At 45.5% G+C, this 16,982-nt stretch overlaps 1 protein-coding gene across 1 annotated transcript; it reads left to right on the top strand.

The window, feature by feature from the left end:
- The first annotated feature begins 9,831 nt into the window (after positions 1-9,831).
- Positions 9,832-11,606, top strand: ITPRIPL1 (ITPRIP like 1). The gene has a single exon (XM_049784842.1). It carries the CDS (start codon positions 9,842-9,844, stop codon positions 11,477-11,479), a length of 1,638 nt encoding a protein of 545 aa, XP_049640799.1. The 5' UTR covers positions 9,832-9,841; the 3' UTR covers positions 11,480-11,606.
- Positions 11,607-16,982: the final 5,376 nt, after the last annotated feature.

Here is a 16,982-nt window from a genome sequence, read left to right as displayed (position 1 = left end):
CTGACAGAAACAGTACAGCTCTGTGATTTAATTCACATAAGATAAATGACTAAATCTTTACAGGTGAGATCAGACTATAGAGATGAAAAATATGGGACTTTCCTTTCAAAAGCAGATTGGGATGAACCCCACCACCACCACAACCACCTCATTGCCAGAAAACCCAGCAGTTCCCACCCTGCCATCTTACCAGCAGAAAAAGGGCCCAGCTTCTACACCAAGCTCTAAAAGATATTAATGGGCTCCAATACTTCCCAGGTAGCCCAGTTCTGTCAGATACTTCTGTGGCATTCTCAGAAAAGGGTTAGGGGGACAGATTCTCCTTCATGTATAAACTATGGTCACACAATGCCACACCCTACAGCTTCCAACAAAAATGGACCAGTTTCGTGACCTAATCTTATCAAACTTTCAATCCACCAAATTTAGTTTAGATCTATAAATTCTAAATTATGCAGCTGCATACATCCGTAAAACACTCCAATGTTTTATAGTATTGCCAGTCTTGAAGTGTTACCGGAAATTTGATGGAAAATAGACATTTACCAGGCTCAGTAAGCCTTAACAGTATCACAGAAGATTCAACTAACACCAATGACAGTCCAGTAAATCTTTAAATACTCACTTTAGTAACACCATGGAAAGATATAACAATCATTTCAAGTTGATCCTTGTTGATCTAAGTTTTGAAAATTCCACTTACCTTTGTGTTGTAACAAACAATATGATGTAAATTTGTTTGTGTCTGCATGGAAACACACTATGGTGTTGTGTAGGAAACTGGGACACTGGTGAAAGGAAGGTCATACTGGTGGTGGGATTGGTGTTTGAACATTTAATGCCTGAAATGGTTGTATTATGAACAACTTATTAAATTATAGTGTTATAATAAAAATTAGGGGGGGAGTGCCAAACCACAGACAAAAAAAGAGGTGGTGTGTGGGTGTGTGTGTGTGGGTGGGTGGGTGTGGGTGTGGGTGTGGGTGTAAATGCACAATGAAATATCATTCTACTTTAAGAAAAAATAAAGTCGCTGGGAGCCAGGAGGTTCTGCCAGCATGGGGTTTGGCAGCCTTCCGCCATGCCAAAGGCCTCTTTCACCAGGCCTAGGAAGGGGTGAGGGACATGGGTCACCCCAGCACCCCTCTACCTCCTTCCTCCGGAACTCCAGGGCTTCCCCTGGGCTACATGCCTGGGCAAGCCAGAGAGGTGGGAATAGCAGCACAATAGGCTCTGGCTTCGGGAAGTCCCAGGGAAGTTTCCTTACTAAACCTGTCCATTGGGAAATATTGACAAATATTTGGATATCACTGTGTTTAATCTTTTTTGTCATAATCTGAAAGCCACCCAGGGGCTCGTTTTATTGCTTTACTCCCTCACTCCCACCTCCTATTACCCCACATTTAACCATTTTTCTGTACTAATGATTTTTGTTTAGGCCAAGGTGGATTACATGTCTTTCACAGTAATTTTTTGGGCGGAGTCTGAAGTTTCAGCAGGCAACACATGGACGGCATGGCTCCACGCTGCAGGCTTTTTGGCCAAGCTAAGGGGAAGATGCAGCCTCGGCTGCCCTCCACAGCCTTCTCTCTCCTTCCTCCCGGTCCCCAGGGTTATTCCTGGACACCTGCTCAGGGTCCCAGCAAGTGGGTTCGGGTGAGGAGCAATTTAAAGGAGACCCCAGGCTTCTTTGTCACTGCAAGGGGCTGGGAGGGGGCTGTTAACTCCCGACTTCCAGCAATTAGGAAGCAAACGCCTCTCTGGGAGGCGGAAGCTTCAGCAGGCAACACTGCGAAGACATGGCTCCATGTGCTCTTCGCTTGTCCAAATCGCAGGCCAAAGTGGTGTCTCGGAAACAACACCCTACCTCTAGACTATTTCTAAAACATAAAAGGGACGCGTGTATCTTCTTTGTATATTTCAGATGTATTCCCTTAACATCTATAACTCTTTTCGAACATCCTCATATAGTGACAATTTTGCCCACTGGTTTTGTTATTTGATAGTTTGATTTTCCCCCTTTGAGATCTGTTTTATAAGCAATACTGGTAGAAGAGTATCTCTGTATAGATTTCATGTTTGAACCAAGTTACAGGGAATGTTGGACTTTATTCATCGGCCCCCAGATGCACCAACAATATCTTGTGGCATTGCTTCTCTTTTGTATAGGCACATTAAAATGGGAAAATAATACATATTCTTATCTAATAGAGATGGGAACACAAATTTGGTAATGTAATTAGGCCTTTTACCCTGAATATTGGCATAATGACTTGGCTTAGGTCTCAGAAGAATGGGCATCGCCCACACACACCTGAACAATGGATACCATCTATGGAAGCAACCACAATTGTCTATAACATTACCAGGATCCAAGCCTTTACCAGGGAAGACCTACCACTGCTTTGGCATTGACTTACCCCAAAGTGTGCTCTCAACACCCAGACGACTCAGCAACAGCCCGCTCGCAGGGCAGATCACTCCACATTTAATGGTATGCTGAAACTAGAGGATGCTCCACATCAGCCTGACATCGATGAAAGAAATGCACAGAATACAGAATCTTTAAATATAAGAACCTGATACCAATAATAGCTAAAGTGTGAAAAAGTTTCACCGGGACAATGGAGAATGACTTGGGTAGCACAGACTGGTATGCCTGGAACCCAGAGTCGTTCTTATGTCAATAAACTTCTGGGGTGAGACTTTTTTGTAACCAAGCCAAGAATTTTTTTTCGTTTTCCTCATACTTTTCTGGACCTATGCAAACAACGGCGATTGCCACTATCACACCTTTACTATATTTTTTTACTCTTATCCTTTAAGAAAAAAGAAATACAATTAACTGAACTTAAAAACAAATAACTGTAGTAGAATGCCTGTCTCAAATACAGGCAGGGGATGGGAATGGGGGAGAGGGGAATATTACACTGGTGAAGGGGGGTGTACTGTTTGTGACTATAACCCAACTATGATCATATTAATTAAATAAATGATATATTTAAAAAAATAAAATAAAATCTTGCATTTTGCTAATGAATTGGACTGAAAGGGGTTATACTAAGAAAACTAAGCCCCAAAATGACAAATATCAAGTTTCCCTTGTGATTTGAAGAATGAAAGCAAAGTAATACACAAAGCCAAACCACAACCACCTTTGGATTCAGACCACAAAAACTGAGGCTACCAGATAGAGGAAGGGGGAAACCATAAAGGAGGAAAGAAGAGAGCAAAATAATTACGGTGGAGAGAAATTAGTACTTTGGTAATGGGCTTACATGCTAACTTATATTTGAAAATGTATGAAACTGTATCCCTAAAATATACCCAATGTTGTAAGCCAATGTAACCTCAACTTTTAAAAGTTGAGGTTTTAAAACCTCACTAAATAAATAATGAGGGGTGTGTGTGTGTGTGTGTGTGTGTTTTCCCTTGAACTAAGGAATAAGGTTAAATACAGGGAGAAAGGGAAGAGATGCATAAACAGAAAATCTCAGAGGTTAATCTGCCACATTAAGCACGTCTCCTGGCATATACTATTTGATTTATGACTGGATTCAAGCCCAGTCACTCTGGCTACTTCTCATGTACCTATCCTACTGCTCCAAAATTTGAATACTCAGCTATATTAAGCTTCTGAGTTGTGAATTTTCCCCTTAGTCATCTGGAAGAGCTACTTATACGAGTTGTAAATCCACATCTCTCTACTTCTAAGCATCCTCAATGCAGAAGCTTGAGGAATTAGGCCATGCTTCTAATTAGGATGCTGACTAAAACACTTTGAACAGGTGAAAGAGTAGACATACCTTAAATTAATACCTTGTGAATTCACTTATACATGGAAGTATACAGAGAGTATTATGCTGAGCAAAATGAGTCAGAGGGAGAGTGATAAAAAATAAAATGATCACACTTATTTGTGGATGTTAAAAAAATTTTTTTAAAAAATAAAAGACAAGGGCCAGAAGAAACAGTCCATTGTAGGAAGCTTGCTACAAATAGTAAGGGAGTGCAGCTAGGGACTGCTGCAGAGAAGAGAACACCATGCCAATGATAGATGGGAATAATCACTCTGGATAAGAACTGGGTGCTGAAAAGAGATAAAGTGATATGCATGATACTCCTCAGTAACAATATTGAAAATCACATTGTCTAAAAGAAGGGAACAGAGAGAGAAAAAAAGAAAAGAAAAATGTCTACCCCAGAGTCAGGCAAAGGGGAGAATGGGAGAGAAACTGGGGACATTGGTGACAGGAAATTTGCACTGGTGAAGGGTATTGTACATTATATGACTGAAACTCAATCATGAACCATTTTGTATATGGAAAATAAAAATGACTATTCTAAACAAGCTTGCAATCACAATATTTAAATATGTAAAAAAAAAATAATATATTGTGATACCTTGCTAATTTAGAAGTCTGTCCAGCCTAGACTATCTGAATCACAGCTGAAAACAGAATACTACTCTATCCAGTTAGATTATCATTCAGGTCTGAAAGAACAATACAGAAATTTATAGAGAGGCAACAACTTAAGAAATTCATAGCCCTGAGCCAGTTTTTCAAGAACCATTAAAAGATCTTCTTTAGGGGCTGGCGAGGTGGCGCTAGAGGTAAGGTGTCTGCTTTGCAAGCACTAGCCAAGGAAAGATCGCGACCACGGTTCGATCCCCCCCCCCCCCGCGTCCCATATGGTCCCCACAAGCCTGGGGCAATTTCTGAGCACCTAGCCAGGAGTAACCCCTGAGCATCAAACGGGTGTGGCCCAAAAAAAATCTTCTTTAATAGACAAAAATATCTTCTCAGTATTTTGCCACTGAATATGACATTCACTCATGATACTTGTGATTACTCTACATATATTAAGAAAGGTTTGTTCGGGCCCGGAGAGATAGCACAGCGACGTTTGCCTTGCAAGCAGCCAATCCAGGACCAAAGGTGGTTGGTTCGAACCCCGGTGTTCCATATGGTCCCCCGTGCCTGCCAGGAGCTATTTCTGAGCAGACAGCCAGGAGTAACCCCTGAGCACCGCCGGGTGTGGCCAAAAAAAAAAAAAGGTTTATTTATTCCTACAATAAAGAATTTTAGAATTGTTATTTTTTAAATCTATTAAATTTTTTAATGTCTTTAGTTTTGAGGTTACACCTGCCTTTGTTCTCAGGACTTACTCCTAGCTTAGTACTCAGGGATCATTCTTCAAGGGGCTCTGGATCTCATCCAGTTTGGCCACTTGCAAGGCAAGTACCCTCTCCACTATTGCTTCAACCACAAGAATTTTATAATTTTCAAGTAATTAATTAGTGTTTCACTTATATTTAGTTTGATACCTTTTAGGTCTATTCTAATTTTTTATTGCATTTTTCTTCCTTTCATTTTTCATTTTATCTCTTTCTTTTTGGGGACCACACCTGGCAGTGCTCAAGGCATCCTCCTGACTCATGCTAAGAAATCACTCCGCGTTGCACTCAGGAGATCATATGTGGTTCTGGGGATGGAACCAGGTTGACCACATACAAGGCATTTGCCTTACCTGTTGTACTCTCTCTCTCTGGCCCATCCCATACATTTTTCTAACTTCTCATCTCATGCCACTGATGGTGAGAAAAGGGCTCTAGGATGATGTGTATGGCATTGGAATAATGTATGCATAAAAAGTATAATTAAAATTAAAATTAGAGTAAAGCTTGATGCTTCAATAAAAGTGGTCAAATAAAATCTGCCTCTTGAGGATCTGAGCAATAGCACAGCAAGTAGGGCATTTGTCTTGAAAGTGGCTGACCTAGGTTGGATCTCAGGCATCCTATATGGTCCCCAGAGCCTGCCAGGAATGATTCCTGAGTGCAGAGCCAGGAGTAACCCCTGAGCACTACCAGTTGTGTCCCCAAAACAAAATAAACAAAACTCTGGTTCTTTTTTTAAAAATTATTTGTAATTAACTGGAGGTTCAAGTTGTGCTTCTGGTCATCCAAATTGTACTTGTCTCTCTTTTTGTTTGTTTGATTTTATTTTTAGCCCATGCCCAGTGGTGCTCAGAATTTATTCCTGGCTCAGAAAACACTTTGGTCAGGGCTTGGTAAACCAGGGATCTAATCTGGGTGGCCTACATGCCAGGCAAATGCCCTACCTGCAGTATTATTGTTCCAGCCCCTAAATGCTCATCTCTTAATACTGATCTATATAGATATAGATATAGATATATATCCTTTGAAAATGTCTTTTCATATGGTTACTACTAAATAATGACTTATTTTCCCAGTATCTGACTTTAATTGAGCAGTTCATTATTCAGAAAGCATTTTTATGAAGTCATGAAATTTGCTTATGCATAGATGAATATGGAGAGTATTACGCTCAGTGAAATGAGTCAGAGGAAGAGAGAGATACATAGAATGATCACACTCAAAAATAAATAAATAAATAAAAAGAATGATCACACTCATTTGTGGGATTAAAAAAAATAAGATCTAAGAGTGTATCTGCTGAAAGTTTATGTGGGAATAGGCATCTTGTTTCTTATTTTATCTTTCATTAATGCTGGAAGAACATTACTTGCAACTCAAAGTTTGTTGAAATGACTTCATCACAGATTTAAGTTTCACTTTGCTTTGTGATTTTAGCTTAAAGAAACAGTATCGGGGCCGGGCGGTGGCACTAGAGGTAAGGTGCCTGCCTTACCTGCGCTAGCCTTGGACGGACCGCGGTTTGATCCCCCGGCATCCCATATGGATCCCCAAGCCAGGAGCGACTTCTGAGCACATAGCCAGGAGTAACCCCTGAGCGTCACCGGGTGTGGCCCAAAAACCAAAAACCAAAAAAAAAAAAAAAAAGAAAAGAAAAGAAAAAGAAACAGTATCAAGTCTGCAGCAAAAGCTGAATTTCTGAACATTCAGTACTTGATAATAGCAGCTGAGGGATGTTCCCCTTTAGAAAAATTTTTATCTCAAATCCACACTCACAGAGATTGTAAAATGAAACACAGTAGGGCAAGTCAGGATATTCAACTTCTATATCTAGTGACGAAGAGGGCTGTTTTTTCTTTGAAGCAGTGACAAGAGGGGGCCAGAGTGAGTTAGCGTTCAGTGAGAGTCAGAGAGGGACACCCAAGTCTGGTGCAAGGCAAATGCCTTACCCACTGTCTATCGCTCAAGACACACACACACACACACGTGTGTGTGTGTGTGTGTATATATATATATATATATATATTTGTATATATATATTTGTATATATGTGTGTATATATGTCTCCTTTTTACTTTGCAGTTTTTTTTTTTCCAATGATTAAGGTCTATGACTTAAGCACTACTGCCTGATGGTAGTGCTTACACACTTCTAGTGGCGCTCAAAATATTTTGGGGTGCTTGCAGAGCATGGTACTTGCCGAAGTTCAGCCACTTTTAAACCTAGAGCTCACATACTTGGCAGTAGTGTGATAGATTTTGCACACTGCTGTGGGAAGACCCACAGGACAATGTGGTGAGTGAGGCCAGGGGTCAAACTCTTGCCTCATGGTCTGCTATGCACAAGGCAAGCAGACCTCAAGCTTAACGATTTTTTGTTTGTTTTTGTTTGTTTGTTTAGGGAGTCCCCACCCAGCAGTACTCAGAGTCTATTTCTGGCTAATTCAGGGAATCCCTACAGACTTAATCCCAGGACCGTAAGTGGTGCGGGGATCAAACCTTGATCTGCTGGTGCAAAGCAACTGTATTATCCTATCGCTCCAGCTCCAGGCCTGTGGAGTCTTATCTTCCCCAAGCTAGAGAGTAGCAAGTGGTGTTAGGCCATGCTTTCAGGCCCTTTCATAAGAACTACTTTGAAAGGAGAAAGGGGCTGGGGAAAAAAACACCTGAATCTGTGTGTGGGCTGAATGTGGCGCAAGCTGACAACATGCATGCTCATCATCATCATCTTTGTAACCTTCTGTGCAGAGGCACTAGGTGAATAAAAAAAGCTTTACAGCCACCAGCATCCTTGCAGGAATGCTAGTTAAGCCACGAGCAGCTTAGCTCTGAAAATCCTCAGTCACTGGTCTATTCTGTGCGGAGATGAATGACAGACAGCGCTGCCTGGCCAGGCCCTGAACTGGACCTGAATCCTGGGCAACCGCAGTCTAGGTGCCACCCACTCCCACACCACACGAGGACCAGCCACTCTCTCAGCCACAGAGCCGGCATGCGCTGAGTCAACCGAGCCACTAGGGGGCGCAGACTGGGAGAGAGGAGCTTGGGTGGGACTGGTGGGCGGGGCTTGGGTGGGGCTAGTGGGAGGATCTTGGGTGTGGCCGGTGGGAGGGGCTTTAGATTGATTGGTAGGCGGAGCTTGAGGGGGCTGGTGGGGGGATTGGTTGAGGCTGGTGGAAGAAGCTCAGGCGGGGCTGGTGGGTGGAGCTTTGGGTGGGGCTGATGAGCGGAATTTTGGGTGGGGTGGCTGGGAGGAGCTTGGGCGGGGCTGGTGAGAGGGATTGGTTGAGACTGGTGGGAGGAGCTTGTGTGTAATTGGTGGGCGGGGCCTGTGTGAAATGGGCGTGGTTTTTAAAGGGGCGGGGCCTAGAAGGCGGGAACCCGGGCAGCGCGCAGAAGCTCCGGAGCTCGCTCTGCCGCCGTCTGACAGCCGAACCGCCGCTCCGCCGTCCGGACATGGCGTGTCCGCTGGACAAGGGGAGCAGAGGCTCTCCCGCGGGAAGACCCGGGGAGGATTTCGGAACCCCCAGCACTGCGGCGAGAAGGCGGGACGCGCGGGCAGGCCGCGCTGTCTCTTTAAGGCGGTGTTCTTACTAAGACGGGGGTGAGCGAGTTCGAACCCACCTGCCCCGGGCTTCTGGGTCTACCCAGAGGCTGGGCCTGCCGGGCGGCGGGGAATCCGGATACGGGAGTGACTTGGGGGGAAGTTCTGGCTGGGGGAGGGGCGGCACCGTGCTTGGATCCTGAGCCTCCCCCCCCCCCCCCGGGGACCTTTTGCATTTGAACAGGGCTGCTAGAGGGCCCTGAGACCCAGCCACCTCGAGTTCCCCCAGGAGGAGAAGCACGCCCCCCAACCTGGCCTCGGCGTCTCTGCGGTTCTGCTTGACTCTAGGTAAACCATGGGGTGGTGGCGAACTTGTAGGCTGAATGCAAGAAGCTTCAAGCTGTTGGGGGTACATGACTGTAGGCTCTCAACTGCCATAGGCACCTGTCACTGGTGTTTCCTGGCTCAGAGGGGGAGCCCCACACGTGGGGCAGCTCCCAGAGAATCTCAGAGAGCAAAGTAGCATGCTGGGGGGCAGAGGGACATCCCCCTCCCGGTCTCATATCCTTGGAGCCCTTTGGAGCAAAGCTGAAGGGCCAGATGACACAGGCTGGGCAGAATGATTGTGAAGTCACAGAGGAAGCCTGGCCAGAGGAGGGGTGCTGGCCTTGCTAGCCAGTGCTCTGTGCCTGTGGAAGGAGGCTCCGGATCTGCCTGCGCAGCTGGTGCTCATAGTGAACTCATGAGTCCGGTGAGGCTGCCCTGGCCACAGAGGTCCCCGTCCCCATCCTGCATAGAAAGAAAAGCAACCCATGTCCGCTTTCTGGAGGCCTAACTATCAGATAGCCAACCACATCAGGCAAAAAAAGAAAACCGTAGACCCTGAAGGGCACAGCCTGCTGCTCCCCCTTCTCCCAAACCTCCTGGGCAGACACCCCCCCCCCCTGCTCTGTTCAACCACAGCTCTATGACGAACACAACTCTGTTCCTCCTGAGTAGTTGCCGTCCAGGATCTGGGGTGCTCAGGTTCTGGGTAACATGCACAGGAGAGCAAACACATCTAGAAAAGCCCCCACTGATTCCCGCCCTCCTCCTTGTGCAGATGCAGAGACCTCCATGGCTGTGATAAGCCTTCTGTTCTTGGCAGTGATGTATGTTGTTCACCACCCCTTGATGGTCAGTGACCGGATGGACCTGGACACGCTTGCCAGAAGCCGGCAACTGCAGAAGCGAATGAGCGAGGAGATGCGCCACTTAGAGATGGAATTTGAAGAGAGGAAGCGAGCTGCTGAGGAGAAGCAGAAAGCGGAGAACTTCTGGAAAGGAGACCCTGATGCGGAGGAATTAGTGCTGGGCAAGAAAGACACGGGTTGGCTCTTCCAATCCAGCTGGCCTGGCCCCCTAGGCTGGATGCTAGGGAACCTGTGGAACGCCGGCCTCTTCTGCCTCTTCCTCATCTTCGAGCTCCTGCGACAGAACATGCAGCATGAGCCAGCCTATGATTCTAGCAGCGACGAGGAGGAAGAAATCTGTGTGGTGCCTGTCACTTCCTCCAAATGGCTGGCCGGCTTCCCTTCCCGGGACACCCTGGAGGCCTTCCATAAAGTGCATGTCCAGAATGCCATCCGGGACCTGCCCTGCACCTGTGAGTTCGTGGAGAGTTTCGTGGATGACCTCACCAAGGCCTGCCGGGTGCTCAGTCGTAGGGAAGCGTACCCACAATTGGAAGAGTGCATGGGCATTGGGGCTGCCTTTGAGAAATGGGGGACTGTCGGTGAGACGCAGCAATTTGATGTCCTGGTGCCCATTGTTCCCCCGCAGGGCACTATGTTTGTGCTGGAGATGAGGGATCCAGCCCTGGGCCGCCGCTGTGGCTCTGTACTGGTGGAGTCGGAATGTATGTGCAAGCATGAGAAACTGCTGGGGGATGTGTTATGCTTGGTACACCATCACAGGGAGCAACCTACTCTCTCAAGCATGTGCTCCAGCTCCACCAAGGCAGCGCTGTGCACCACCTCCTACCTTGATGTCTACAAGACCGTTCAGTGGTTCCAAAATCTTGTGAGCAACGCTTGGGCCCTCGTGGCCCACAAGTATGACTTCAAGTTCAGCCTCCCACCATCTAACACCTCTTGCAACCTCCGGCTGGACTATCGCTCAGGCCGCTCGCTCTCAATCCACTTGATTTTAGGGGTGCAGAGAGAAGATACCTTGGTGTACCTGGTGAGTCAGGCTCCCGAACAGGAACAGCTCACCAGTGTGGACTGGCCTGAGTCCTTTGCAGCTTGTGAGCACTTATTCCTGAAGCTGGTGGGACGCTTCGCTCCTGAGAACACCTGTCACCTCAAGTGTCTCCAGATTATTCTCAGTCTTCGGGACACAAAGAACTTGCCCTCTGGATCTTCCCTTCCCATCCTCACCTCATACCACTTCAAAACAGTGCTCATGCATCTATTGCTACGACTGCCTCTGACGGACTGGCAGCCTGGTATGCTCTCCCAACGCCTCCAAGACATCTTCCGGTTCTTGGGCCGAGGTCTCCAGCAAAGGTCCCTTCATCATTTCCTCATTGGCAACACCTTTCTGCCCCTAACCATCCCCATCCCTAAGACATTTCGGAATGCTGAGCCAGTCAATCTTTTCCAACACCTGGTGCTCAATTCTACGGCACATTCACAGGCAGTGGAAGAGTTCCACAGCCTACTGACCCAGGTGAAAACTCTGCCTCATGCCCATTTGGCTGAGACACTTTAATATAAATGTCATTAAAAGGGGGGGAGAAGTTATTTCTGACTCAGACTGCAAGAGTTTCTTTTTTCTGATACATCAGAGGTATTTGGGACTTCCCCTGTGCCATAGCATGAGTCAACAGCATAACCTGATAGCATAAGATACTCTAAAGAGTATTTAGGAAGGGAGGAGTCCAACCAGCAGGACCTTAGCCAAAGTGGGTTCTCTGAAGTTTCTCCCCCTGACTTCAGTTCAGGGTAACCTCTGTTCTGGATGGATCTTGCTTCTCAAGATTTGCGTTGTATATGTTTCAACAAATTAAGTTGTATTTTGTTTCAACACTGGAAATGAAAGAGAACCAGAGAATACCTCCATTCTAGCTTATTTTGTGAATGATTCCCAGCACATTCCTGTCAACTGCTTTTTTTTTATTGATTCCATATTCATTTAGTTTCATTTACATCCAGACTAATGGCATTCCATTTTATCCCCATTGTGAATGACAACTTGTATTTTAGGATGTAATTTTTCAGACTCTATTGAAGTTAAAAACCCAGATATTTATTTTCCATGTTAATTTAGTTTTATTTAGATAAAATAATGATTTTACTGCATTTGAAAATCTTTTTAACATTGACACACAACTACTATGAACTGTCTCAAAGTGAAGATGAAATCAAAATAGCCCATTTACTATGGTTAGTGTAAGAGCGAATAACTGTGTTTTTCTCGGAACCTGTAAGCAAGATATCCTTAGTCAAGCTGGAGCGATAGCACAGCAGTTAGGGCAACCCAGATTCTGTATCCCCAGATTCCTATATGGTCCCCTGAGCATCACCAGAAGTAATTTCTGAGTGCAGAGCCAGGAGTAACCCCTGAGCATCACTGGGTGTGACAAAAAATATATATCTGTGTGTATATATATGTGTGTGTGTGCATACATATATACGTACATACGTGTGTGTGTGTGTGTGTGTGTGTGTGTGTGTGTGTGTGTGTGTGTGTATATATATATATATATATATATATATATATATATATATATATATATATATATAAAATATTCTTAGTCAAGCACAATACCAAAGATGAAAAGAGAGTTCCTTGAACTATACTCAAGGATTTACAAAACAGGTTACCACAATCCAGGCTCAGTGCCAGGGTTGGACAGGAAAGACTGTGAAACAGTCCAACTCTAACAAAGTCCCAAACACTGGCCTTCTTAAGCAGGAGTGTTAAGAAATGTGGCTATCATGGTGGGTGTGGTTGTTTTGGACCTGACAATGTTGTTCCCAATCAGCACTGCAGGAAGCTTTGCTGGAGAGGAGAACTTGGCCTCACAATGAACTTGACCAGAGCGGGTCTTTTTGGTCTTCACTGTAGGTGCACCTTACTTTGGCAGAAATCAATTGCAGGTGTTCTAGAACCTAGTGGCAATCAAATATTGGGATCCTACTGCACAAAACACCTGGGTTCCCATGCTGCCTGGTTGTCTCTGCCAGGCATTGCTTTCAAGTTAAGATGCATTGAGGATGGGGCCTGAATGATAGTACATCAAGAAGGACATTTGCCTTGCACGCAGTTCACTCAACAGTATTCGATCTCCGGCATCCCAGTGATTCCTGAGTGCAAAGCCAAGAGTAAGTCCTGAGCATCACCAGGTGTGGCCTTAAAACAAAACAAAGATACAGTGAGGGTAAATTCTATGCTAGTGGAATTTTCAAATTGTGAAATGTGGGGTGGTGGGCTTTTATGGTTTATTTTGTTTTTGAGAAGAATTTTCTGGTGTTTCAGTTCCCTATCAATAAAGGAGGCTATTTTTCTGTAAAACTGGAATCTATTCAATGACACATATCGACCAGCATTTCACATGCCTGTTGCCAAGTAATTCATGTTTCCATCATCCAGCACATCCTGGTATTTCTCAACAAACCTTGAACCAGTTTGCCCTGTGGTTTCCTAGTGGTTGTGGGACAGCCAGAAGAGTTGATTCAGAAAGTTAAGGAGTATCTAAGTTATTCATTTCTCTGGTGCCCAAAATAAGATAAGCCCTGTGAAAATATCTTAAATGCTACAAACAACATATGTAAGCTCTCTAGACGCTGTAAGCCAGGGCCAGAGAGATAGTATAGTGGATAAACTATTTGCATTTGTACTTGACTGACCAAGGTTCAATATGGTCCCCTGGCATCCTAGATGGTCCCCTGAGCACTGCAAGGAGTAATTTCTGAGTGCACAGCCAGGAGTAGCCCCTGAACACTGTTGGGTGTGACCCCAAAACAAAAGCTAGCAACCACTAAAAAGGTGTTAAGCCTGTCCAGAATGTATGGTATGATGTTAAGGCTTGTGGTTTCTAGTCTAGTAAAAGGTGGGAGAAAGCATCAAGCTATGAGCAGGCAGATTACAAAGGGAACAGTCACAAAGCTGGGGTGGGGCAGAAGAAGGTACAGGGAGGAGTAGAGAGGAAAAACAAAGTGATGGAATAAACAGAGCTGTAGTGCTCTGGAAACTCAACAATGAACAGGGAAGTTCTTGAAATCTTTTGGAATTTGAGCTTTATTGTAAAACAATACCTGGCTGGCACCCAGGATATCATAGCAGTTCTAGTAATAGGACTACTTTGTATCGCCCATAATTCAAGCACTGCTTTGCTTCACATTTGGTAATTCAATTAATCCTCACACTAGAGATGGAGAGAGCTCAACAGACTGAGTGCAAGCCCAGGTTCGGTAATGTGGCACCATATGGACCTCCCAGTCACTGATGGGACAACCCCTGCACACTGAACAGGAGAAATCAGGAAGAACCTATACTAACAACCATCTGCTTTACTTACACAAGACTTATCTGGGATTCAATCCCGGGCACCCCATATGGTTACCATAGCTCTGCCTGGAGTGATGCCTAAGTATAGAGCTGGGAGAGCTATGCACCACTGGGAATACCTCCCATATTCCCAAAAATGAGGTCCAGCGACATCTTCGATCTAGGACCAGATAGAGGACAGCAGGCTGGGCTCTACCTATGATCCCTGGAGCTCCACCAGAAGTGATTCCTGAGTGAACAAGGAGTAAGTCTTTTTTTTTTTTTTTTTTTTTGGTTTTTGGGTCACACCCTGCAGTGCTCAGGGGTTACTCCTGGCTCCAGGCTCAGAAATTGCTCCTGGCAGGCATGGGGGACCATATGGGACGCCGGGATTCAAACCAATGACCTCCTGCATGAAAGGCAAACGCCTTACCTCCATGCTATCTCTCTGGCCCCAGAAGGAGTAAGTCTTGAGTACAGCCAGATATGATCCAAGAAACCAAAAAAAAAAAAAAAAAATCATTGATTTAGAATTGGAGAGGTCAAGGTTGAGCACATGATTTGCATGCAGGGCCTTATCATATGGTCCTTTGAATAGCACCTTTGAGCAATCCCTGAGCAGTGCAGGGTGTAGCCCCAAAACAAACAAAAAAATCCCCAATCTAGGTTCCAGTTTCACACTGCATACATTTAAGCACTTGCTATATCCAGATGTTAGAAAAACAATGATCTGGAAAAACATGTCTCATCCTCATCAGGTAAAACTGCAAAGGTGATAAGTTCTACTAATGCCGCAGGCAAGGACAAGTATGTTAGGGAAGGCTTCCCTGAGGAAATGACTCAAACTGAAATCTGAAAGGAGCCAACTGAGTGAAGGTGGAAGAAATAAGATCCAACATGTCATGTGTGTGGAGACCCTGTGATAGGAGGGCACAATCGTGGGACCAGAAAGTGTACAGGGGTTGAGGCAATTAACTTGCATGCAACTAATCCTGGCTCAACTCCCAGTACTGCAGAGGGTTCCCTGAGCATTGCTTGTCTTGGCCCAAAATGCAAAAAATATAAATAAATAAAGCTAATAAGTGTAACCCTGTACACTCTCTCTCTGGTCCCATGATTGTGCACAGGACCTACACACACATGACTGAGAGAAACACTGAGACCAGTTGTGGTTCATTAGTACTGACAGGATTTCCTGGCCATATCTGGGGAAGCTGTCTGGCCTTTGCTCCCATTTGCAACTATTGAAGTCAGATGAAGCAGAATGAAAGAGTCTTCCCTTCTTTACTTCCTTGGCCCTAGTAGCTGTACTATCTCTCCGGGCTCCCATTCATTTCTTTCTCCTTTTTTCTTCTTCGTCTTTTTCCCTGTTTTTGGCTCTGGGAACTGGACTAAGGAAGGGTCCTGCACAGTGCGGGCACTCCCGGCCTCAAGGCATTTCTAACCTTTATTTTTCTTTTTGGAAGGGCTGACCTATTCAAGGGACGTTTTCACAAGACTTGGAACAGAAAGTGATTACCCCCACCGCACTCCCTTTTAAAAAAGCACATCTCATATCTGTGTTCCCTTGCCCAATATGCTTCTCCCAGAGTTGCCTCCCCGGCCTCATCAGTCCCACACACCAACCACCCTTTGGGAGCATCTATGCGCTGTCCTCGTGGTCACTAATAAAAACTGATCCTTGTTTCCTGGAATCTGCTTTTCTCATTAGAAAGAAAAACCCAGCGGTGGCACAAGTGGTAAGGCGTCTGCCTTGCATGTGCTAGCCTAGGACGGACCCCAGTTCAATCCCCCGCGTCCCATATGATCCCCCAAGCCAGGAGTGATTTCTGAGCGCAAAGCCAGGAGTAACCCCTGAGTGTCACTGGGTGTGGCAACAAAAATAAAACAAGGGGCAGGCCAGGTGGCGCCAGAGGTAAGGTGTCTGCCTTGCAAGCGCTCGCCAAGGAACGGTCTGGGTTCGATCCCCTGGCGTCCCATAAGGTCCCCCCAAGCCAGGGGCAATTTCTGAGCGCTTAGCCAGAATTAACCCCTGATGGGGCCGGAGAGATAGCATGGAGGTAAGGCGTTTGCCTCTCATGCAAAAGGTCATCGGTTCAAATCCCGGCGTCCCATATGGTCCCCAGTGCTCGCCAGGAGCGACTTCTGAGCATGGAGCCAGGAGTAACTCCTGAGCACTGCCGGGTGAGACCCAAAAACCAAAAAAAAAAAAAAAAAAAAGAATTAACCCCTGAGCATCAAGCGGGTGTGGCCCGAAAAACCAAAAATAAATAAATAAATAAATAAATAAATAAATAAAACAAAATAAAATAATTAGTCTTCAGAATTCAATCACTCCTATACTCAAATATGAAGAAGTTAGAGAGGGGTTTGGGATTGTCATTGTTTTGGTTTCTTGGGGAGCTGTGCCTGATTATGCTCAGGGCCTTAGTCCTAACTAACTCAGAGATCACTCCTAGCAAGTTCAGAAAGTCACCAAAGGTACCAGAATACCAAACTTGGGTAAGCTGTGTGAAAGCAAGCATCCTACCCATAATATTATCATCCTGACCCCAAGAGTGTTTTTTTGTTTTGGTTTGGTTTGGTTTTGGGGTCACACCCGGCAGCACTCAGGGGTTCTTCCTGGCTCTGCGCTCAGAAATCGCCCCTGGCAGGTTCGGGGGACCATATGGGATGCCAGGATTCGAACCACCGTCCTTCTGCATGCAAGGCAAGTGCCCTA

Source organism: Suncus etruscus, chromosome 12 (assembly GCF_024139225.1).
Source record: "Suncus etruscus isolate mSunEtr1 chromosome 12, mSunEtr1.pri.cur, whole genome shotgun sequence".
Classification (NCBI taxonomy): Eukaryota; Metazoa; Chordata; class Mammalia; order Eulipotyphla; family Soricidae; genus Suncus; species Suncus etruscus.
This window is presented reverse-complemented; position numbering and strand designations above follow the sequence as displayed.

Excerpts from the sequence above, each read along its gene's own strand:
- ITPRIPL1 (XM_049784842.1), top strand. The coding sequence starts at position 9,842 with ATGGCTGTGATAAGCCTTCTGTTCTTGGCAGTGATGTATGTTGTTCAC.